The sequence below is a fragment of the Sminthopsis crassicaudata genome, chromosome 6 (assembly GCF_048593235.1).
Source record: "Sminthopsis crassicaudata isolate SCR6 chromosome 6, ASM4859323v1, whole genome shotgun sequence".
Taxonomy (NCBI): Eukaryota; Metazoa; Chordata; class Mammalia; order Dasyuromorphia; family Dasyuridae; genus Sminthopsis; species Sminthopsis crassicaudata.
In genome coordinates, this window is record NC_133622.1 from 208,562,716 (window position 1) to 208,588,718 (window position 26,003).

The following is a 26,003-nucleotide window of genomic DNA, read 5'->3' on the forward strand; positions in this document are numbered from 1 at the left end:
TGGATAACACTCAGACTACAAATGTTATCATTTCCCTTTTATAGATAAGGAAAACTTAGCTCCAGTGAGCTGAAGTCATACAATTAGTATGTAGTAAAGCTAAAACACACACACACACACATACATACATATGAAAGTTTATATTGTAACAATTATATATATGTTATGTCAATTAACATTTATGAGATGCCTATACTATGTCAGGCATTGTAAGTGCTGGAGATACTAAAGAAAGCTTGTTCCCCACCCAAACTTCCACTTCCTATTCTCAGGGAGCTCAGAGTCTAATAAAGGAGATAACATGAAAACAATCATAATCAAACAAGCTAAATATAGGATAATTTGAGGGCAGTCTCAGAGGAAAGACTCCACTAAGGAAAACTGGAGAAAAAAAAAATCATACTGAAGGGTCAGACTTTAGCTGAAACTTAGGAAGCCAAGGGAGCAGAAATGAGGGAGAAAGAGCATTAGTAATATCAATAAAGAAATCTAATGTAAAACTACAGTAACCTTTTCAACTTAAAAAAAAAAAAAAAAAAAAAAAAAAAAGCAGTCGGAACTCCAATGACAAAAGAGAATACCAAAAAGTCAGCAACACCATCCCAGCTTAGGAGAGACTAGTCAAGAGAAATGTGTGGTCTAGAAGCAGCAGCAAACTCTCAAAAAGAAAGGTCCAAAGTGGTCAGAAAACCCCAGCGTGAGATTTTTTTTTAATGCCCCAGTAGTAGAATTCAGCTAAAAATAGCTCAGGTATTAAGGGACTTTAAAGAACCTCACTCTTCATCCTAAGAAACCAGAGCAGATACTGAAGAACCAGCACTGTAAACTGCAAATATGAGGAGGGGGAAATATGTCATGAAGACAAGGTCAGGGCAGAAACCCAGAAGACCTAACGGTGAGAACAAATACCTCGATATACATGAAAACATAGGGTGGTGACAGGGCCAAGGTTTGCCACAAAACCCCATTCAGAAATTAAAGTTGAAGAAATGAGTAAAGAAAACCCTAACCAATATCAAAAATTATTGCAAATTTAAAGATTCCCAAAAGAAACAAGTAATACCAAAACAACTATAAACAGCAACTAAAAAGAAAAAATGGATTTCTTACAAGGACTACATGAATATCTAGACGAAATAAAGCAAAAAGATAAAAAATGAAATAATGCTTGTGGAGGAAAGAATTAGAAGAAAAAGTTTGGAAGAGAAAAGAAGTAAACAATTCAACAGACTCCCTAAAAACTAAATAGACCAAAAAAAAAAAAAAAAAAAAAAAAAAAAGAAGAAGAAGAAGAAGAAGAAGAAGAAGAAAAAAGGCAATTAATTCCAAAAATATATGTATGTTGGAAAAGTGAATCCACTGATATGAATCCATTGATCACTTCTTGGAAGAAACTCTAAATATTAAAGTTTCAGAAATACCATAGCCAAAATCAAGAGCTCCCATATCAAAGAAAAAATACTTCAAGCACCCAAAAAGTAGCAATTTGAGTATCAAAGAATGATAATAAGGATCACATACAATCTAGTAGTTTCTATCATGAACGAGAGATTCTGGAATACAAATACACACACACACAGAGTCTTACAAAAAATAGCTTACCCTTCAGAGCTGAGAATAATCCTACAAGGGAAGCCATGGCCCTTCAGTCAGAGAACATTCAAGCATTTTTGAATAAAAGACTACAGTTGTGTAGAAACTCTGAAATATAAACACTGGAGTCCAGAGAAATCTAGAAAAATAAATTTGAGAAAGTGAAAGAAGCTGGATGACCCAATGCTTCCATTCTAATAAGGCGGAACTTAACAAGTGCACTTTCAGAACCTAAAAGTCTTCAAAAGATATTGAGTTAAGAAATATAGAGAACCTTGAGGGTGGGTTATTGTTTTGAGTGTTTTAAATATCAGAAATAGAAAGGAGGAATATATTAAGTAAAAAAAGGAGGAACCAGAGGTAGAATTATTATTTCTTATAATAGTTTCTTATATAATACAAAATTCTTATGTATATGAAAACATGGAAGAATGAGCAATTAGGCTTCAGATAAATTTCAATCATCTCAAATGGACAAAGGAAAATTAAAACACACACCGTTGAATGGAAATAAATCAAACTCAACAAGGAAGTGGGAGAAGTGGAAAGAAGGTCAGCAGCAAGCAATACAAATTTCCTGACTGATGAAGGAAGGGCAGAACAACAATTGAGGAATAGCTGAAGTAAATAACGAAATATTATTGTGCTATAACAAATGATGAAAAAGATGATTTCAAAGAAGATTGGGTATGAACTGACAGAATTTACACAGGGATAGCAATATTGTAAACAAAAATAACTTTAAAAGATTTAAGAACTGTGATCAAGGAATGTCTCCAGGAAATCTTTAATGAAGCATATGCTACTCATTCTCCAATGAGACACATAAGATATGCAAAGAATCATATCTTTTGGACATGGCTACTATGTAAATTTATTTTCCCAGACTATATTTTTAACCACAGTGTTTTTTTCTTCCTCTTTCCAGTTTTTAATGGAGAGTGAGGGAGTTAGAGGAAGTGTGGGAGAAGGGCATCAGTAACAGTAATGCACAAAAGTGAAAATTCATGATTCTTAAAGATTCCTTTTTAAAAATTCTGCTGCTGTATATGCAAATCCTCTTTAAATTTAGAATTACAAAAAAACCAAAATTTTAATTTCACTTTCTAAATCAGATTCAAAAAATGATTATGACCCAATATAGGCAGAGAGAAGAATGGATAGAATAATTTGCCGGGGAAAAAAAGGTCAAAATCTTAATACAACTTAAGAAACCTTTTCCTTTACTTTTGAATGTGGTCCCCTTAGTCTTTTCTGTTTCTACCTCAACAATGGTCGAGTCTCAACCTTTACCTCGACTTCATTCTCTCTTGAATGACAGTCCTGCCTAATTTACTGAGAAAATTTAGGAAAACAAGGGGTGGCTAGGTGGCACAGTGGATAGAGCACCTGAGGTCAGGAAGACCTGAGTTCAAATTTGGCCTTATTTCCTAGCTCTGTGACTCTGGACAAGTCACTTAACCCCAACTGCCTCAGAAGAGAAAAAAAAAAAAAAACAACAACTTAGGAAATCAAGAAATCTTTTATCTCAACCTTCTCCACTTCAAAATTTCCCCCTATCTTTCTCATATCCATATTCTTCTCTGGTCCTATATCAGAGTACAGCTTTGCCAAGGTTGTACCCTTTGTGCCTATGTTCCCCTATGGGAGAAGCAATATCTGCTAGGTAGGCTGAACTAATTTCTCCTTAAAAGGAGGCAAAAACAACCCCAAGACTTCCAGTAAATAGTTTAGAGGAATAAGACCTAGGTGGCTGATGTAGCTTCCCACAGGCCAAAGTATAAGGCAGCATTCCCAGAATCACCAGCTCTTCCCTCAGGCTAACAGACAGATTAGGCATGACCAACACTACTGAGGTAGAAATGCTTTATTTAGTGTCTCTGCTGAATATCTTTCCTCTGCTATGACTAAGTAAATCTTTTCTTTTTTAACTGTGAAATGTCTAAAATGTCTCATTTCATCTCATTTAAACCTGAACTACCAGATCAGTCTGAATCTGACCTGACCAACCCCATTATGCCACTTCCATCAGTAGTCATTCCTTCCTACTCTTACTCTCTTCTATGTCTCCTAATCTTTTCTCAATGCTTACAAAACCATATAAACCACCTACTTTTGAGAACAAGAAACTTCATCTATACCTCCACTTTGGCCTCCTATTTCCCCCTTCATTGCTAAATTTGTAAGAAAAAATATCTGCACCCAACTATCTCTCACCACCCACACTGTGAACTTAAAAAAACTATAAACAAAGGGCCAAAAAAGGGGAAAGAGAGTGATGGATTTGTAATCATGAAAATCTGGATCAAAACTTCAACTCAGACACTTTACCAACTCTGTGACTGATCTTGGGCAAGTAACCATTCTGTGCCTCAGCTTCATCAGGTCTAAAATGAAGGGGAGGTGGGGGGTGGGCACTAAACTCAATGACCTATAATGTCTTCTGACTACTAATCATAAGAAACCACAGGCTTACAGTTTTTTAAATATGTTTTAACCATAATAGAAATAAAATTATTATGTGCTTCTGATGTGGCTGATATAGACACCAGATGACGGTTGGCACCGATTGTTAGATTTTGGTGAAATGAAGAATTCACAAGGGCCATTCTCTTTGGTAAAAGGAAGTTTATTTAGGGGAAGAGTTACAGACAAAATAAAAGGTACAAAAGACCCCCAAAATGGTAAATATGAAAAAAAATAAGAAAGCATATGAAAGACAAGATCCTCCGTGTAATTCACAATTACACAGTAGAAAGGAAGTACCCCATGAGGATGGGGCATGCCCTTAGATGACAGGCTAAATCCTGAAAGGGACTTAGCATCTTAAAAGAATTAATTAGCTATAAAGAGAAGTGAGGTTGAGAAGCATAGTGGAGTGGAATGGAATAGAACCATGTGACATGAAGGAAGGGAAAAGATACCCTGAGGCAGAGTGCCAGTAGCAGACTGACCCAAAAGAGAGCAGTAAGGAAACCATGGGCCATTAGTTGGAAAATTAGAAGGGAAAATTTAGCCTCAGGGACTTTACATATTTGGGTTTCTAACTACCTCCAGAGAGTGGGACCACACAACTAAACTGATCTAGATTATTCAAGTATTTTTTATAAATTTTTCAGTTTCTCTCTGTCAATCACACCCACCATTTAGGCCTTTATCACTTCCTTATGAATTTTTATATTTAAAAAAATATTTTATTAGTGCTTTTTATTAAATCTCTATCATCTACTTACTAAATAACTCAAACCAAGTGTCTCATTGAAACATTTCCCTAAAACAGAAAGTAGTCAAGGATAGTCAAACAAAACACTTCATTATGAAGGTTATATCCAAAAAGATCATCTCATTCCATACCTCTAGTACAGGGGTCAACAAATGTGTAGACCAGCTGTTTTTTCCCATATAGGCCCTATTAGTTTAAATTTTTTTTTACATTTTCAAATAAGATTTTATTATATTCAAAGATATAAAATCCATTATTAACTTCAAGACTATCATCAGATTTAGCCTTCAGGGCTGAGCCCTCTCCTAGTCTATCACTTTTCTATCAATAGTAAATAGTACTTCATTATCAATCAGTCTTTGGAAATCATGTTTGGTGACTGAAATGATGTTATAGTCTTTAAAAGATGTTTTCCTTTGCTTTGTTTTAGTAATGTAAATTGTTTAGTAATGTAAAATGAGTTTTTTCTGCTCATTTCACTCTGTATTGATTGACACAAATTTTGCCAGTTTTCTTTAAATTCATCATTCCTAAGATAAATTTCATTACATTAAATATCACAATTTGTTCCTTCATTCAAAAAGTCCCCAAACTGATGGGCACCAACTGTGTTTCCAGATGTATGTGAAAAAATGCTGCTATAAATATTCTTATACATATAAGTCCTATCCCTCTTGAACCTCTAGAGATAGAATACTAACAATGGTAAAAAGATATGAAGTTATTTTTGGAGTTCCAAACTGCTGTCCTTTTCACCATACATTTCTCAACCTCTAGCAATCTAAACTTCTAATCTCATCCTTTTATTCAAAGTATTCTTTTAAAAGATCAGCACTAATCAATGAATATTGACAGTAAAGCTCTCTCAGTCTTCAATACTGTTGAACCCAACTTCTTCCAAGATAGTTTAATTTCTCATGGTTTCAATGACACTGCTCTGCTAGTTATCCTATCTAGAAAAGCTAAGCTAAACTTCTGAAAACTTGAGACTTTAAGAGGTTAAAATGAGAGGGAAATGTATTCTGAACATTACGAAGACAGGACATGGAATAGTCAAAAGACCACTCTGATTGAACCAAGGAAAGCAAAAGGTATAAAAAGTCTGAAACAGCAGATGGAGCCATAATGTTGGAGGCCATCCATGTCTAACATAAAAACTTGTATTTGATCCTAAAAGAAGGATCCACTGAAGTATTAAGCAAAGATGTGTTATGAAAAACTTGTGCTTTTGGAAGAACATCATTTGTCTGACAGTGTACATACATATATGTGTGTGTGTGTGTGTTTTGTGTATACAGTCTCCCCTTGATAGAATCTGAGCTCCCTGAGGACAGATACTATTTCATTTTTGCCTTTGTGACTAGTACAGTACTTAATATATAGTAGATGCTTTAATAAATATTTATTGTTTGATTGAGATATATATCATTAGGGCAAAGGACATTGTCAGACCACATTAACTAAGAAGAACAGAACAAAAGAAGCTGCAGTGTCAGAAAGAAAAAGAGTGATACAAAATTCCAAGTGCTCCAAAGACGTCAAAAAAGATGAGTACTGAGAAAAGGTCACCAGATTTGGCAAGAGATCATGTGGTAACCTGAAAGAAGAACAGAAAGTTTATACCTCAACTCTTTTTTTTTTTTTTTTTTTTGGTTGTTGTTGTTGTTGTTGAGGCAATTGGGGTTGTGACTTGCCCGAGGTCACACAGCTAGGAAGTTATTAAGTGTTTGAGGCTAGATTTGAACTCAAGTCCTCCTGACTTCAGGGCCAGCACTCTATATATAGGAATATGACTGTAAGAAAGAACTTAGAGAAAACTAAAGATAGGAAGATCTAGACCTATTTGTTATGGTGGTGAGAGTTGTCATTCATTCTCAAAGAAGACTATGTCATCAGGGAGGTGATGCCATGACATACATGCAAGTGAGTTAGATTTAAATGAGACTTGTAAATAAAAAGCCAAAAAAAAATTTTTTTTTAATAAAAATAAAATTTAAAAAAGATTTAATGAGGGAGGACTGTGCAATGGCACCTATCTCACTTTCTTGTCTGGAACCATGTAGGTCCAGTGGCCAGATAAGTCAGGAAGCCTGGACATCATGTTGAATATAGTGAGAGATCTTGGCCTTTTTAAGCTAAGGTTCTTAACAGGATTCGATTTGACCAAGACAACATTCATTCAATGATTAAGGCTAGGTAAAAAATGAGATAGAAAATGGTTTCTCCAAAGAATGGCCTCTTTTACCTACTTAAATATACACACACATATATATATATATATATACAATTTGAGATGAGAAGACCTAAGAGGTTTATGGCCAAAACAAAAACAATTGCAGTTTGCATTTACTAGGAATCAATCTGATCCCCACAATGACTAAGCGAGGCTGCTGCTTGGACCTATAGTAGGTTAATTCACAAGTCAGAGCATCTGGATTTAAGGCAAGGTCTTTAAGAAAGAAATCTGTCCTCTAAACCTCAAAATATCTTGAAAGGTTTCAACAATCTAAAACAAACAAAATGAACAAAAAAACCCAACCCAACAACTATTACACTGGCAAAACTTCATTCTCTGGATGATTTTAAGGCAAGGATTACTGGTATAATCCTCTCAGTCATTAAACAACAGCTGATGAAAGTTTTTACAAAGTTCAAAAATTGATAAGAGATATATATAGCAGCAGTCTGTGGCTATGTTAAATTATAACATGAAACATTTGAATAACTTTTCAAATGTTTTGTAAGCTGTAACATTCATAATTTATAATATATAAATCATTACAACACTAATTTCACTAAGATTTTTGTTACAATGTATTCTCCAATTGTGCAAAAGTTCATGAAGTTATCCCCAAGAGGGACTGTGTTCCCTTCTTCAGAACCACAATTCAGAATCTTTTACCTTCGAAGCTCAAACTCTTCCCTACAAAAACCTTTAGAAGGATTCTTCCTTTATATATAGCTCCCCCCCCCTCCCTAGCAGTACTCTCCATTTTCAATTTGTTTATAGCATTAAGTGTATCTCTACAGGATCTTATCACAGTCTATCTATCTATGCATATGTCATAGCAGAAAATAAATTCCCTTGAGCAAGAACTCCTGGTTTTCATCTTTGTCAAACTAGAAAAACTTGAAAGAAAAACTATTGGCTATCTGTTTAAAACAAAAACAAAACAGCCTGAAATGAACACTAAAACATATGACAGTATTTATACCTTAAAATGAAATCCTCTCAGATGTGAAAAGTGATCCATTTCTTTGAGTGTAGTTATCAGATTCAGAAGGGGATCTTCAAATAATGTTTTTAATCTTTTATTAAAAGATTTTTAGATCAAAAATCCAATAATGCTATTTATCACAATTTAGTATTTTAGATGAAATATTACTTAAGAAAATCATTCCAAATCTAAATTTTTTTGTTTCCATTATTTTAGTATTCAACACTGCTTTATAAAGAATTATGATTCTATTTAGTATTCTGTTGGAAAAAACAAATGGAATAAATTAGTGTTTTCCTAAACTTTCTACATATCATTTTTAATCAACTTTGAATGCTTGCTTTAATAAAATTATCAAAATTACATATTTTAAATTAATTTTTCCAAAGATGGGGCAGCTAGGTGGGGCAGTGGATAGAGTACCAGCCCTGAATTCAGGAGGACCCAGGTCACAGACACTTAACACTTCCTAGCTGTGTGACCCTGGGCAAGTCACTTAACCCCAGCCTCAGGGAAAAAAAAAATTTTCCCCAAAGTTAAACAAGTCAAAAAGATGAAGTTTGGACCTGTAATTTCACTGATATAAAGCTGTCAGGTTTAAAAAAAAAAAAAAAAAAAAAAAATTCTACCACTATAGGTAAGCACCTTCTTCATTTACTAGTTTTAAAGAGTTGATGTGGAATACTGAAAGGTGAACTGATTTGCCCAGAACGAGAGAGATTATCCAAGTGTATGAAATAAGACAAAGTCTTCTTCCTGACTTCAAGGCTGTTTCTCCATATACTGGCTCTCTTCAGGATTGGCTCTATATTAAACGGTTTATACCCAAGTCAAAAAAGTAAGGGACTTCTTCTCTAAACAATGTTTTTTCCACAGTATCAAATTATCTCTCAATTAGATTTCTGATTAAAAAAAGGCAAAGTATATTTCAAGTAAAATGAAAGTAGACTAAATATTTTATGTGAGTCAGCAATGATATAATAGCCACAAAAAGTTCATATTCTTAAATTGCAGTGCTTAGAAAGGGTACAGTATTGTCTAGGAAACCAACTGCTCTTTGGCTTCTAATCCAACAGATACCTACCTCAAAGTTAACTGTTCCCTTCTGGGTGCTACCTTTTAAGAATAGATAAACTATTGCTTGTGGAAAGGTACCTTTTATAATAAGCATGAATCTTTTGCATATTTTAACATAAATTTCTGGTATCTTTATCACAATGACAAGAATGTATTACAAGTGCTTAATAATCACTTGTTGCCAGGTCATTAAGAGTAGCCTTGGCTAAAATATATGTATACCACAAGCTGAAAAAACCCAGAATTTTCAGGTGGCACTGAAAAAAAGTATCCCATATTTAATTTAACAACAAACCAGGAGCTCACTCTCTATAATAATAAAATCTTTTAGTAATTAGGATCAAAAATGTAATGTCTCATAAACTAATGAAGACAGAGAAAAATTTATGGTGGCAAACACAAATTCAGACTTATAAATCATCACTTATATTAAAGACTTTCCATTACTGATTTCAATATCTCTAATATTTCAAGGTTTACAAAGTACTTTCTCACAACAACCACCCAGAGCTGTACACTCAGGCCAAATATTTTTATCTCCATCTTACAAATATGGAACTGAGTATCCCAGAAGTCAGGTGTTACACGACTAATGTTAATTAATGCAGAGCTGAAATGCACTAACTCCCATATCTTAAGACCTGTGTTAATTATAATTAGCTCAAGCACAACATTTACACCAATAATAGGAGTGCAAGATCCAGTTCTAGAGAACATGAAAATGAGTTGCAGAGTTTAGAGATCACCTAGAGCTGACAAAAATATCAAAATTATCCAAATAAAAATACTCATTTTGCCTTGTATTTGTAATATCCTATTCTTCCAATAAAGATGCTACAACCAAATGCAGTAGTCTTCATAATCAATTTTATCACAGCTTTGATATGTGAAGTATATATTTTCCACCTACCTTGAGTGTTTATAAAGTTTACGAGGTCTATTATGCAATTTCCGATCCCAATTCTCTGGATCACTGGAGTTACTGTCATAAAGATGAAGGCGTCCTGCCATCCCACTTCAAGCTTCCTCACACTACAGCTCTGAAAGCATACATGTAGCACCCACAACCTACATAAGAGAGTAGTGTGCACCTTTAAGTCTAATTCCATGAAGAGGAAAACAAACAGAATTTTAAAATCTTTTCAGCAATTTAGGTATGTTTTTTAAAGGCCAACAGTCAAGAGAATAAAAGCCAACAAACACACTAATAAAGTATGACAATAGGCATCATATATAATTTAAAGAGGATTTTTCAGCAAGCTTTCAACCCTGTTTTTCTTTTATTATTCATATTTAATATAGTACTACTTGGTAAGCATGTTCACATTTTTAATGAACTTAGTAGAACCTAACAATGTCTACATCTTCAAACAGTATTTTCAACAGTAAAAAAAAACTTTTTTTGGAAGATGAGATTTTATATAAATAAATGTCATCCAAGCTGAAAATAGATATCCTGTTTTGGAAGGAAAGGGTTTTTTTTTTTTTTGGGGGGGGGGGTTGGCAATATGTAAAAGGCATTTTTGTTAGAAGCCATTTATAACTTGGACTATCTGTAGCCCTTTTTCTTCCCCTTACCTCCCAAAAAATGCCACCTAAAATATATATACAAAGAAGTTACCTGGGTTTCTAATTATAAGATTATCCATGAAGGTAAATTCTGTTTTAGTCTAGACTTGTGATTTCATTCATATAGGATGAAGAAATTCCATCTAGCAAGAAAAATCATTAATTCTGCCACTTTGATGCTCTCATGAATATTGCCTGGAACATTGTCCTGTGAGACATATTGAATTCAAGGGTAGATCTGCATCCACTGTCTTTCCTTTGATATTGTAAAAGAACGTAAAAATCAATGTAAAAGGAAAAAATTCACTAATGAACAAATTATAAAATTCCCAAACTGCTATCCTTGCTTTTACACTAGACAATTCTTGCCCATTAATAGCAAGGTCTTCACTGTAAATCAGTAATTGACTGAAAGCAAGAGTTTCAAATAAGAATGATTTGGAAATCACAGGAGTTAAGAGAATACCTGAAGAAAACTGATAGAATCCTCCAATATTTTTTTCCAAAAGTCAAAAGTGAAAGATATTAGTTCATGATATTAGAAGTACTACCAACAGCAATAATAAAAAAATCAAAACTTCATTCATCCCATTTGTTCTAGCATACAGATGTAATTATAACCTAAATTTTGGTAAAGATAAAATAAATTTTGTTTTCATACATTTTAGTTTTATTTATCAAGATTAGAGTTTCAATCAAATTTTGGGGTTTTTCTTTTTCATTACTTAGTATGAAATGCTGGTCCCTGGTCTAAATTGATTCCATTGATATGGACTTTTCCAGTACCAATTATCCTCAGATAATGAAGACTTCCTGTGTTTAATGTGAGGAAAGGCTAAATTGTAACAACAAAAACAAAAACATGGTACTTTAATGCAAATAATCTGAAATATATTTTCATAATTAATATAAAATATTTCATTAATTTTTCTCACATTTTTCACATCTCCATTTTTTTTTTATGAAGGTAGAAATATATAAGTACAGCATTTCTCTTACTGGTAGCCTTCATTTTATAATTCTGCATATCACAGTAATTCATTTTATAACTTGATTCATCAAATAACTTGAAATCTCAAAGACCTAATTAATATTCAGACTGTAGAATATAATCTGTTAGCAATAGCATCTAAGAAAAATTATAGCTCAGCTTTTACATATAAAGATATAAAGATCATTCTTTACTAGCAAATCTTTTCCTTCTTCTCTTCCCAACTTCAATCTCATTCCTATCCTGGAGAAACTTCTGATAGATGGCAAGTAATCCTTGACATCAATACCAATACATTCATGTCTTGAACCAGGACAAGACCCAATCAATGCTGCTGTTATCCCTGTATAGAATGTCAATGTACTCTCCTCCTTACTTAATTATACCATTATGACCCTCTCTAACTAACACTCTTTTGGCACTTTCTCTCTCTCATAATATAAGGTCTTAAGTCAAGAGACTTTGCTTTTTGTTTTAGTATCTCCCCATTTCTTAGCACAGTGCTACAAAATTAAACATAGTAAATATTTAATACATGTTTTTCATTTAAATATTTATTCATCAGAGTTAGAGCTGGAAGGAATCTCAGATACAATGGCAAAAAAGAAGAATATATGGTCACTTTATTGTTATTTTTTCCCACCTCTAATAGTTTAGTAATACTTACAGATCCTTTCTCAGAATGTTGACTTTATTTTTTTTCAAGTAATTGAATGAAATGCTGAGTTAGGGACTAATGAAAGTAAATATCATTTTGCCCCATCCATATTTATGGACCACATGACATCCAGCTAGATTTCTTGGGGTGTTAAGGAGTATAGACATCAGGTTAAAAACCTTTGATATAGATCAACACCTTTCAAGTTATAGATGAAGAAAGTGAAGTCCAAAAAATGACTAAATATCACAAGCTTAAATGGTAACAAGGTTAAGAGTAGAAGGAAGCTTTCCTTTAATTATGAGACTCAATTGTCTTTTAATTCCCAGCATCTTGCATCCAGTAATTTATGCTTAATAACAGATGAGCTGACTACACCAACTTTCAGCTTAAGATTCTTCTCATTTTATCATTCATTCTAGTTTTGCACTGATACAAAGGTAGTGCACATAAACACACTAATGTTCATCAAATAGCACATTTAATACAACTATGGGATCACAGATTTAAAGCTAGAAAAGAACTCTGAGATCACATTTAATTAAATGCCTTCATTTTATAAATGAGGAAATAAAGTCCAGACAGACCAACAGATCAAGTATGATAGGCCTTATTATTTACCAAAAAGCTTCAATCTAGCATATCAAAAGATTGTTTTTCTATTGGAAGATAGCTTTCACTTTATAGAAATCAAAGAGTACATTAAACATTTTCTATACAGAAATTCTCTATCCTTCAAATTGTCCTTAAAAATTATTCCACAATGCGAAATCTTCAACATAAAGAAGATCCAACTCACTTCCAGTTGATCAATGATGGACAGAGGTAGATACACCCAGAGAAGAAACACTGGGAGGGGAATGTAAATTGTTAGCACTAATATCTGTCTGCCCAGGTTGCATGTACCTTCGGATTCTAATGTTTATTGTGCAACAAGAAAATGATATTCACACACATGTATTGTACTTAGACTATATTGTAACACATGTAAAATGTATGGTATTGCCTGTCGTCGGGGGGAGGGAATAAGGGAGGGGGGGTAATTTGGAAAAATGAATACAAGGGATAATATTATAAAATATATATATATATATATATATATATATATATATATATATATATATATATATATAATAAAAAAAAATTTAAAAAAAAAAAAAAACCTTCAGGCCTGCCAAAAAAAAAAAAAAAAAAAAAAAAAATTATTCCACAATGCAAGTAAAGGCCACCTATACTTACATGTCTATTTTTGTTGTTTTCAATTTACACAGGGCCTTCTGTACCAAAAAGCCTAGAGTATGACATAGAGAATTTGAAATAAGGAACATTTAAATGTCATAAGTATAAAAATAAAGTCAGCAAAGGAATAAAAATAGAACAGGAAAGAAATGAGTAGAAGGAATAACAAATGCTATCTCTGATAACTTAATTATAATTCAAACTTAAGTCCCTGTTCACATAGAGATAATTTATAAAATGTTGCAAGGATGAGAAATCCTCTTTCTACTGGAAAAAACAACAAACACCTTTCCAAATGGAAATGACACATGCTGAACAATAAACATAAAAACCATATGAAAGGGGAAAGGTTTTAGGTTATTACAAGTCCAACAGAAATTTTTTTAAAGGGTCCCCCCCATATAACTTTCAAAGATGCAAATATATATACTTTAAATTCATTAAGCAGAGCCCTTAATCTTGTAGATCATTAAATAATTCTGTGAAGTACCTGCACTAAACATTCACTGTCTAATCTCTACAATAAATCCAAGAAAATAAATTAGGAAGAACTCTTTGATAGGAACTGTAGCTAGTCAATCTTATAGGTCATTAAATAATTCTTTAAGGTTCCAGAACTAGAAAGTTCACTATCTAGTTGATATGAAACTAAAACCCAACTCCTCCTGACAGAAGATAGTTTGGGAAAAGAAAATCCTTTCAGCTGTGCCTACTCAGTAAATACTAATTCTAAATAATCGGTTCTTTCTGAGATTGTAGAACTGAGATTTGACTTGTCATTCAGTAACCTAAACAAACTAAAAAGAGGTTGAAAATTTTGTTTAAAACCAGTTCTACCATTTAAGGAACTGGATATTTTAAGAGGAAGTTACTTAAGATAATATGGCTATCATTTATGAAAATTCGAAGACTAAATTTTGAAGAGTTACCTGAAATTGGTGATTGAAAATATACTAAGTTATTTGAAACTATTTTCACAATTATAAAACCTAAAACTGGTAATTACAATTTGTAGAACAGATAATGTTTAGTGAAATCATTTAGTGAACTCTCTTCACATTAGTACTACATCTCAGGTCTTGGTTACTTGGCTACTGGATTTTGCTACTAGAGCAAAATCATTTGAGTTATGTTGAATTTTAGATGATCTATTACCAATCCAAGATTATAGTCAGTATATATAATTTAGAAGTGGATCTCAAGTTCTGATATGGGGACTTGCTATATGAGATAAAATCTCTCAGTCAGAGGGATGGTTAAGCCAGTAATCCCTGAAGGTCCCACTTAAAGCTAAAATGATCCTTCCTATCAGGACTACTCCCTGTTTGCCTCAGGGCTTAAGTAGGGCTTCCAGCTGCTACAGAGATCCAGGCTTTCTTTGCTAACATCCACCTGGCTATCCAGGGCCTCATAATAAGTCTTTACAATAAAATGAAGAAAATAAATTAGGAAGATCTCTGACAGAAACCGTTGTTACTTACAACTGGAAAATAGTTCAACGGAAACTAAATTTATATCTGTTATCTTATATACCACAATAAGCTCAAAATGGATACAAACCCCCTCATCATGAAAGATCACGGCATAAAAAAAATTAGAGCAACATTCAAATACCTTTCATGGTCATGATTACATGGAGAATTCTTACCCAGAAGATAATCAACTTGTACAAAAGGAAAATAAATTTATTTCAATTATAGGAAATTAAGTATTTGCATGAGCAAAAACAATGCAATTAGCATAAAAGGAAATTTAATTGGGAATTTAATTTTTTGTGAAATTCAATATTTCATTGGGGAAAAATATTTTCATATCAAATATATCTGGCAAGACAAAGAATTAACAGAAAAAGAAAAATAAGCCATTCTCCAAACACTGAATGGTTAAAAAAAAAAAAAAAACAACAACTAAGTTTTCATAATAATTTCAATCTATTACCAACCATATGGAAGATTACTGCTAATAATTTATAAGAGATAAAAATCCAAACAGGTTAGTTTTTATAACCAAAAAGAAAATTATTATTAGCATTTATCTATAAATATAAGGTTTTGAAAAATGCTTACAGAATATATCATTTTATCTTCCAGCACCAGCTTATTTTTTTTTTTTTCCCCTATTTTACATAAGAGGAGTTTGAGAGTTTGAGAGAAATACCAGAGGCAGGATTTAAACCCTGGTTTTCTGGACAAGTCCAGCCCTCCATCCACCATCATTAATGTTTTGGGAGGTATATGAGTCCGTGTAACCATTCTTGAAAACAAGAAAGAAAAACTTGTTTCTATTACTTGTGCAAAAGATATTCAAGAATACATAAATTAGTGCCATTTTTTTGTTTGAGATTTCATCACTGAAAAATTCTAATTCTATGGACAATCAAAGCCCTAACCACATATGGAAAAAAAGAATATGAGGGTATTTATAAAAAAATCACCTTGATTTCTACATTTGTAAAAATGTTTATAAAGTTAAAATTTAAATGGCAAATGCTAGGATAAAAAGATCATGCCAATCCCATTTTAAAAAGCATTTAAATGTTTAAAATTTTAAAAATACATCACCTACAAGGAAAATGAGAAACTTCATTAGCTATCAAAGAGAAATAGATTTGTTGCAGTAGATTCTTAGGTTAAAATACCCATTTTGGTTGCATTTTGACTAGTAGTTAATCAGCTCTGTTTTCTATTTTATAGTTAGGTAATGTACATATATATACTGAAAAATTGGCCCAACAAGGGAATGGTAATACTTATTTAATTAATGCTAATAAATGTCACTTAAGATAGCATGGCAATATTAACCTTCTTGATTTCTCATTCCTCTAATATTATTAAAATTCAAGTATTATTACCTACTTTTAATGATGTGTAGAATTCCTAAGATGAAAAAAATACTTGCTATTTGATTCCAAGGAGATGGATTTAAAAGGGGGTAAAAGGATTTATGCAAACACATATAATTCAAAATGGACTAGACAGAAACAAAGGAGAGGTCTGGGAAAATGCCAAAGAAAACTTGAGAGTGGAGACATCACTTCTAGGTTGTGGATGGGAAGTGGTATTTTTCAAGATTTTCCTGGAAAAAGTGGAACATGAGTCAGACCTTTGGGGAAGATCCAAGTATCAACAAAGAGATGGAAGAATATGGTTTAAGCATCCTGGCACCTACATGAATGCAAAGGAAGGAGAGGTCCCATCTGGGTTAGAGAAGTTTATCCTACTGCCAATGGACAGCCAGTAACAGCTTCTGAATAGATAGATAGACAGACAGACAGACAGACAGAGAGAAGATAAGACAGATATGTAAATAAATGAAGGAGCGAATGAATGAATGAATATGCATTGAGAAAACTATATTGGTAGATTTGTGATTAATGAATTAGAGCAGGAAGATACTGGAAAGAAAAGAAGATTTATGATAATAATGAAACATCTGACATCCTTATGCCTTAAATTTTTACAAAGCACTTGTTATTTTCTCATTTCATTCTCACAACAATCTTTTACAAATGAAAAAAACTGAGGATCTGAAGGGTTAAAGGACTGCCCAAGATCACACAAAGAGTAAAAGAGCAAAGCAACCTTTGAACTTGACCCCAAGATAAGCCTACTTGATATTATACTATACTGCCTCAATATTATAAAAAGAAGTGATTATAGGTAAGAATGGAAATATGCTAAATCAACCTCCCAGGATTTTAAAGAAAGTGTTCTAATAAGTTCTTTTATATAAATTATATATGATGTTAAGTCCACTTAAGTATTTTTCAAATTATATCCCACAATTCCAAGAACAAGAAAAACAGGGTAAATTGGTTGTTGTGATGTCAAAGTTTCTGAAAAATATCCGAGTCCCTTTCACAAGCAACGACTTCATCAAAATGTTTTGTCCTACAATTGGATCTTGTCTACCCCCAACAGTGGATATAATAAGTAAAACTACTCAGGGGGCACAGGGAGCCACAGCCTATTGTCCAAGTCCAATTCAACATACATACAAGATTCATTGTTCTTTCTCAAAAGCTTCAGAAAAGAAACAATTGCTTTTTTCTACAATAGCTATTATAATAAACTTTATAGAAATTATTTTTGTTGCAGCAAAGGGAGATATAACTGTTCTGCCAGAACAGATCTATTTGGCTTAAACAGCAGACCTGAGTTCAAATTCTACCACAGATACCTATTAAACTGTGTGACCTTGGGCAAGTCACTTAACTTTTCTCTTAAGTTTCTCTATCTGTAAAATTAAGATAATTATAGCATTTATTACCACATCTATTACTGAGATAACAAATTTAATCACTTTGGAATATAAAGAATGATGTTAATGTTTTTTATTATTATTATTATTACTGTTATTATTATGGACTACACAATGTGGAAAGGACCCAAGACTTGAAAGTTCAAAGACCTACATTCTACTCCCAATTCTGTCATTATTTGTTACATGATCTTGGGAATGCCACTTAATATCTCTGGGTCTCTTTCACTTTTCTGTAAACATAATTTTAACTGTTTCCAGAAGACTACAATTCATTATTACAGGATTAATTGCCTCATAGACCACATGGGCATTTGAGAGATAAAGATAAAAAGACTACAAAAATGTGTCATTTCTCACAACTGCCATTTTTACCTATCTCTTAGCCAAGACTAAAAATTATGGCTTTAAAATGAGAATTCAGGAACATTAATGCACTGGTGGTGGAGCTGTGAATTGGTCCAGGCATTCTACAAAGTAATTTGAAACTATACCCCAACATTTGACTCAGTAATACCATTACTAGGCTTATGCCTACAAAAAGACTGAACAAGAAAAGTACCATATATACAAAACTATTTGCAGCAATCCTTTTTGTGGTAACAACTTAAAAGTAAGACCACAAACTAAGGAAAAGACTGAACAAATTATGGTAATGATGGGGTTTATGAGTATAGAGATTTTGAACCCATAAATATATTGGGGTTTTAAGCTCTTCCCTATGATTTACCAAAAGTTAGGGAGAAAACATTTTGGACTCCAAAAGTATATTGAGGTGTCAGGCCAGTGTCTTGAGGGGTCTCAAAAGAATTTATAGCCTTAGACCATCTCCAAATCAAGAGGCAAAGATTTCACTATTATGCACTGACTAGTGTATTAAGTTCCAAAAGGGAGTTAGCCACTAACATGGGGAAAGATTGGGCACTAAGTTCCCATACACCAGTATGGCTGGCTAAACCTAAAAAGGATTTAGCATCCTAAAAAGAGTTAGCTACAACAAGGAAAAAAATCACCATAAGGAAGGCTAACTTCCTAAAAAGGAGTTTAGCAGGCAGAAGATTATGGTACCAGTAGGTTTTTTTATAGAGAAAAAAAGCCCTGGGGGTGGACATCATAACTTGGCCTTCTGACTGCATTCAGTAACAGTATTTGTCAAAGCAAGGAACTGAACAAGGAATTCAACCAGGGTCTAAGGTATGCACAATCAAAACTAAAAGGTCCACTTATTATTCTATCAGAACTCTTCCCAGCTTGCCTTAGGAAGTAACTAGCTTTCCAGAGAGTTTACAGTAATTAGGGATCAATCAATTAAAATCAAAGTCCTTCTAGCTACTAAGGATCACCTGTTAAGAAATTAATAAAAAGAGATTCAGAAAAACGGGGGGGGGGGGGGGGGGGGGAGCCCGAAGCTAGGTGGTGCAGTGGATAGAGCACCAACCCTGAATTCAGGAGGACCAGAGTTCAAATCTGGTCTCAGACACTTAAACACTTCCTAGCTATGTGACCCTGGGCAAGTCATTTAACCCCAGCTTCAGAAAAAAAGAAAAACTGGGGAAGACTGACATGAACTAATATAGAATAAGCTGAAGAATGCAAAACCAGAAGAGCAATTTTTATAACACTTTTGAAGGGAAATAATTTTGAAAACTAAGAACTTTCAGAAATGTTCTTTTTTAAAAATTTCCTTAAATAGGGATAATGAGGAGTGGAAGAAAGAAGGAAAGAATAGATTTTTGTAACTGAAATATGTATATGCACATACAAGAATAAAAATGGTCAGATAGCCTAGGATATGGTTTTAGGTTTTTTTTTGTTTTTGTTTTTAAATAGTAGCTTTTTATTTTCAAAATACATGCACAGATAGTTTTCAACATTCACCCTTGCAAAAACCTTGTGTTCCAAAATTTTCTCCAATCCCTCTCCTGGACAGCAAGTAATCCTATATATATACATGCACAATTCTTCTATACATTTTTTTATACATATTTCTTTTTTTTTTTTTTTTTTTGGAGGCTGGGGTTAAGTGACTTGCCCAGGGTCACACAGCTAGTTAGTATTGTCTGAGACCAGATTTGAATTCGGGTCCTCCTGACTTCAGGGCTGGTGCTCTATCCACTGCGCCACCTAGCTGCCCCCATCTATACATATTTACACATTTATCACCCTGCGCAAGAAAAATCAGATCAAAAAGAAAACTGAGAAAAACAAAAAGCAAGCAAACAACAAAAAAAGGTGAAAAAACAGCACTGTGATCCACATTCAGTTCTCTTTCTGGATGTAGATGGCTCTCTACATCATAAGTCATTGGAATTGGCTTGAATCATCTCATTCTTGAAAAGAGCCACATCCATCAGAACTGATCATCACATAATCTTGCTGCTGTGTACAATGTTTTCTCTTGGTTCTATTTATTTCACTTAGCATCAATTCATGCAAGTCTCTTCAGGCCTTTCTGAAATTATCTTGCTGATCATTTCTTATAGAATAATATTCTATTACATTCATATACCTTATTCATATAATCTCCAACTGATGAGCATCCACTCAATTTCCACTTCCTTTCCACTAAAAAAGGACTGCTACAAGCATTTCTGCACATATGGGTCCTTTCCCCTTTTTTATGTTCTCTTTGGGATACAGGGCCAGAAGAGGCCTGCTGGATCAAAGAATATGTACAGTTTAATAAGTGCTAGAGTTTTAAGACAGTTATTTCAAATGCTCAGAAGCCTTTTCCCCTGTATTTTCCTTCCTGGTAAAAGTTGCAAAAAGCGTGAAATATTACGGTACTTTTGTTAAGTAATAACTAGTTGTAGCTTTTATCTATACAATTTTTAAAAGAAATTTTAGTTTAACATACTTCAGAAAACAAGTATGAATATTCAAATTTATTACATTTGAAGCTAAAATTTATGAATGGATCAAGAAACAGACCTTATTTCTGAAAAAGGCCTCATTTCCAGAATGTATAGAGAATTGACTCAAATTTATAAGCAGTCAAGCCATTCTCCAATTGATAAGTGGTCAAATAATATGAATAATTTTCAGATGAAGAAATTAAAACCATTTCTAGTCATATGAAAAAGTGCTCCAAATCACTATTGATCAGAGAAATGCAAATCAAGACAACTATAAAATACCACTACACACCTCTCAGACTGGCTAAGATAACAGGAAAAGATAATGATGAATGTTGGAGCGGATGTGGGAAAACTGGGACACTGATAAATTGTAGGTGAAACTGTGAACGGATCCAATCGTTCTGGAGAGCAATTTGGAAGTTATCAAATTGTGCATACCCTTTGACCCAGCAGTGTTACTACTGGGCTTATATCCCAAAGAGATCTTAAAGAAGGGAAAGGGACCCTACATGTGCAAAAATGTTTTTGCCAGCCCTCTTTGTAGTGGCTAGAAATTGGACACTGAATGGATGCTCATCAATTGGAGAATGGCTGAAAAATTATGGTATATGAACATTATGGGATATTATTGTTCTGTAAGAAACGACCAACAGGATAATTTCAGAGAGGCCTGGAGAGACAACATGAACTGATGCTAAATGAAATGAGCAGAACCAGATCATTATACATGGCAACAACAACACTATATGATGATCAATTCTGATGGACCTGGCTCTCTTTAACAATGAGATTATTCAAATCAGTTCCAATTGTCCAGTAATGAAGAGAGCCATCTACGCCCAGAGAGAGGACTATGGGAACCGAGTATGGACCACAACATACATAGCATTTCCACTCTCTGTTATTGTTTGCTTGCATTTTTCTTTTCCTTCTCAGGTTTTTTTTTTTTTTTCCCTAGATCCGATTTTTCTTGTGCAGCAAGGTAACTGTATAAATATGTATACATATACTGGATTTAACATATAATTTAGCATATTTAACAGGTATTGAACTACCTGCCATCTAGGGGAGGAAATGGGGGAAAGAGAGGAAAATTTGGAAAAGAAGGCTATGCAAGTCAATGTTGAAAAAATTACTCATATATGTGTTTTGTAAATAAAAAGATATAATAAATTTTTTTAAAAAAAGAAACAAGACCTTGTGAAATTCAATAGATAACTTAGAAATTTAAGGAACATATTAGGTATTTGGAGTTACAGAAACTGAAGGCTAAAGAAGCTACATTAAAATATTTCATGTTGGGGGCAGCTAGGTGGGGCAGTGGATCAAGCACGAGCCTTGAATTCAGGAGGACCCGAGTTCAAATCTGGTCTCAGACACTTAACACTTCCTAGTTGTGTGACCCTGGGCAAGTCACTTAACCCCAGCCTCAAAAAAAAAAAAAAAAAAAAAATATATATATATATATATATATATATATATATATATATATTATTATATTTCATGCCTCAAAAAGAAAAAAATAATCAGGAAAGGGCTTGTGGATTTACTGAAAGTGATAATAAGAGAAAATTGTCCTTCCACATTCTCGTCTTCATTTTACTGATAATTCTGAAGCTCCCTTTATTTTAAAAAGCACACAGAAGTTAAAAAACATTTCTTTAAACTAAGTGCTATTTGTATAGGGTACTCCCCAAGTTTTAATGCATTTTTATGTTATTAAAGTTTAATACTTCTGACACTTTGAAAACATGGTAGTATTCAATTTAAACAAAAAGAACAAGAAAACAAATGCTAGATGGAGAGCTGGCCTTGGAGTCAAGAAGGCATGGGTTTAGTATCACTTAGAACTTCTACTCAAAAGGCCTGTGTGATTTAAAATGATAGGAAGCAAAAGAGGTGATGACCTGCACAGAAGTGTTTCTTCATGCAGGAGTTCCTACATAAACAAAATCATAGAGCCAAGACCCTAAACTCTACAGGAAAAATTTAGCCATTTCTCCATCCCACCCCTTACATATATCCGGACATGTGCGTGAGAATACTGTGAAAATGGAATGGTTAATAACTTTACTAATCACCCTGATTTGCTTCAGCTTTCTTACGATCCAGAACAAGTCAGACCTGGGTTATCAGATAAAATTACTTAAGGTAAGTGTATCTTTTAATGTAGGCTCTTTAGTCTTCAGTTTCTCTAACTCCCAATGCCCAACATTTTCCTTAAATTTCTAAATTACCTATTAAATTTCATAAAGTCTGCTTCTTAGTACATTCATCAATATTAGCTTCAATGCAATAAATTTGAAGTTTCTTGCAGTATTAGCATACTGAACCCAGAATTTTCCCAGCTATGCCACATAACCAACTCAGACTAAATCATATCAACTTCCAGTTCGGAAAAAACAACCTAGTCCAGAAAAAAAAAAAAAAAAACAACCATAGATCTGCTATAGATCAGTATGCAATTATACCACCACTCTCTCTGTAATTTTTGTCTTTATAACTGCTGCTGTCTATGTCCACCTGGAATTCAGTTCTAACTCTTCCCATGTATACATGTCCATTTATTTAGGAGGAATAAAACCATGGATGTCTTTCTTAAACCAAACTCTGGGGGAAAAGTTGACAATACATATTCCAGCATGTACCTGAATAACAATCTTTTTTACAATAAAAGTCTCTACATCAAGACATTCAGTAAGACAAAGCCCTATTTACCACCTGAAGTAATAACCTCTTGCAATTTTGGATAACTCTGCTGGAAAGCTTCTCTTGACATCAAGTTAACTCTTCAACTACCTGAAAATTAATCACTCCCCCTCATCCCAAGTTCAATCAATCCAAAAGCACCTATCTTGTGTCTACTAAATGCTTGAATGAGAATACAAAGACAAAGACAAAACAGTCCCTGCTCTGAAGGACCTTGTTTTATATTGGGGAAAACAAATACATACAGAAGTAATTGAGTAAGGAGGTGTAATGTTCTCTCTAAAATGTAAGGTTCTCTGTTGAGGTTTTCTTGGGGTTTCTGGGAGCAGCCTTCGTTTCAGTTCAGGAATCACCACACAAGTAGGCAGGGGTTAAAGTCCAAATCCTTTATTGTCTCCTTCAAAGTCTTGTCTTCCTCACTTGGGGCTCGACTAGTTTTTCTGGAGATCTATCTCTCTCCTTGGTTCTGAGACCTTGAGTTCCCTCCTGCCTTCTCTGGCTTCCCAATCTCCCGACTTCCAAGGGTTTGTGCTTCAGCCTCCAGCCTTAACAAAGGTGGAAGATGGAATGAAACTATCTCAAACCTCCTACTTCCAGTGCCCTTGTCCTTTCTGGCCCTGAGAGTTTCTAGTTTATATGCCCCACACTGAGTATACACCAATCATTCTATCACTAGGAAACCATTATTTGTTGTAGAATTAAATCAATGCTAAACTAGATTTAACCATTGTCTCCTTAATTCCATTTAGTACCTTGTTTCAAGTTCTGGCCCATAACATCTCCTTGTAGGATTAAACTAATCATACTGAACCATGCTAGTAAGTACTTGAGGCAGTATTTGAACTTAAATCATCTGATTCCAAGTCAGGATATTTCTACACTGTGCCACCTAACTGTCATACTGATTTGATTAGTGATGACGCCATAGAGAAATTTAGAAATAGAGATAACTTTTTTTTTTTAATTTCAAATTGATAATTTGAAATAGGTTTTTTATGGGTTGTCATAAAGAATTCATCACCAAGTGGCCAAATAAGTATTTTCAATGTTTTTAAAATATTATTTTTGTCATTTCTGACAGTGCTAGGTTGTCTGGTACTTATTTTTAAATTCACAGCCAGAATGATTTATTTAGAGACCTAATTTCCTTTATTCTAGCTGTAATGCAGGTGTGTCATTGTGAATCATTGATTGAAGTGCATGATTAAAATTGTGAATCATACTTCTCTAAGGTCAGTTAAACTTGAATACATTCCTGTTTGGAATGTCTTATTGGTAAGTCAATGTTAACCCCTATTACTTCTAAAATGTTTACTAATTCAGAGACAAAAATACTTTATCAGAGCTGGTTTGAAATAGAAAGTTAAGCATTCTTGGAATCAATAAGATACTATTAAACCTACTAGTGACAGTCAGGCATATGGGTGATTCTTGTGTTTTAAAGTTTTTTAAAGTTATCTGAATTTCTTGTGGCTTATTGAAATTAATGGGTTCTGCTTTTTCAATAAATGTTACCTTTCTAGACCAAGACCCATAGAAAATGAATAAAAAGTTTTATTTTTTTTTTAACAGAAACAATATGCTTCTAAGTTGGATCAGGTTCTGATTAAAAAACTTTTTTCTTAGTTACATGGCTTGTTAAATGTCAGTTTAAAGATACAAATCTAGATGCTTTTTCAGTACTGAGTTTAAAAATGTAAATTGAGGGGCAGCTAGGTGGTATAGTAGATAGAGCACCAGCCTTGAAGTCAGGAGGCCCTAAGTTCAAATCTGGTTTCAGACAGGTAACACTTCCCAGCTGTGTTGACCTTGGGCAAGTCATGTAACCTCAATTACCTCAACAACAACAATAACAAAAATGTAATTTGATTAAAAATGAAATGCCATTGTAATATATTCCTGTAGGATTAGGAAGTAGCAATTAAACCTGCTTAGTCCTTTAGTTGATTCATTCAAGATTATTTTAACATGAAAGATGAGCGTAGCATGGAAAATGGATTCTGGGGCACTCATTTTGATTTTCTTTTTAAAGACATCCCTCATTTTCTCTTTTAGAAGAGAATTGCTTTTAAATATGAATCTTAGAGCTGAGAGTCCAGAAGTAATTTAACTGAAATCCTTTGTTTTAGACTCAAAAGTATATTTTATGCTTGATGATTTGCAGATCACTTTACTTATTTGTGGTGTCAAACTCAATGAGAAATAGAAATGGGACACACAAGGTTGGGGAGAGTATGTGTGGGTATATCTACTTAGTTTTAAAATGTGACAACTATATTACATTTATTTTTTCCAATTATATGTAAAAATAATTTTTAATATTTAGGAGGAAAATTGGAGTTCCAAATTCTTTCCCTTCTCCCTTAAATAAGCTTTTAGAATGGTCTTAGATAATTTTATTGCTGAGAATATCTAAGTCAGTCACAGCTGATCATCTTACAATATTTTGTTACTATGTACATGCTTTGGTTCTGCTCATTAGTTCATGTAAACCTTTTCATATTTTTCTGATATCAGCAAACTCATTTCTTAAAACACAGTAACATTCTGTCACAATTATATACCACAATTTGTTCAACTACTCCCTAATTAATGGACATTCCCTCAA

At 33.4% G+C, this 26,003-nt stretch overlaps 1 protein-coding gene across 6 annotated transcripts in view; it reads right to left on the reverse strand.

The window, feature by feature from the left end:
- BTBD10 (BTB domain containing 10) overlaps window positions 1–26,003 on the reverse strand; it is an 82,766-nt gene that overhangs the window by 43,993 nt on the left and 12,770 nt on the right. Inside the window, exons 2-3 of one of the 6 annotated variants that reach the window (XM_074273151.1) lie at window positions 13,569–13,620; window positions 10,022–10,179 (exon numbers count right to left, since the gene is read on the reverse strand). The exons of 2 other annotated variants lie outside the window; for them this stretch is intronic. In XM_074273151.1, coding sequence (XP_074129252.1) covers window positions 10,022–10,122 — 101 coding nt within the window. In that variant the 5' untranslated portion in view covers window positions 10,123–10,179; window positions 13,569–13,620. Of the gene's footprint in view, window positions 1–1,602; window positions 1,733–10,021; window positions 10,180–10,732; window positions 10,911–13,568; window positions 13,621–26,003 lie in introns of those variants that run through there. 3 more of the 6 variants (XM_074273149.1, XM_074273154.1, XM_074273148.1) reach the window with 3 other exon arrangements.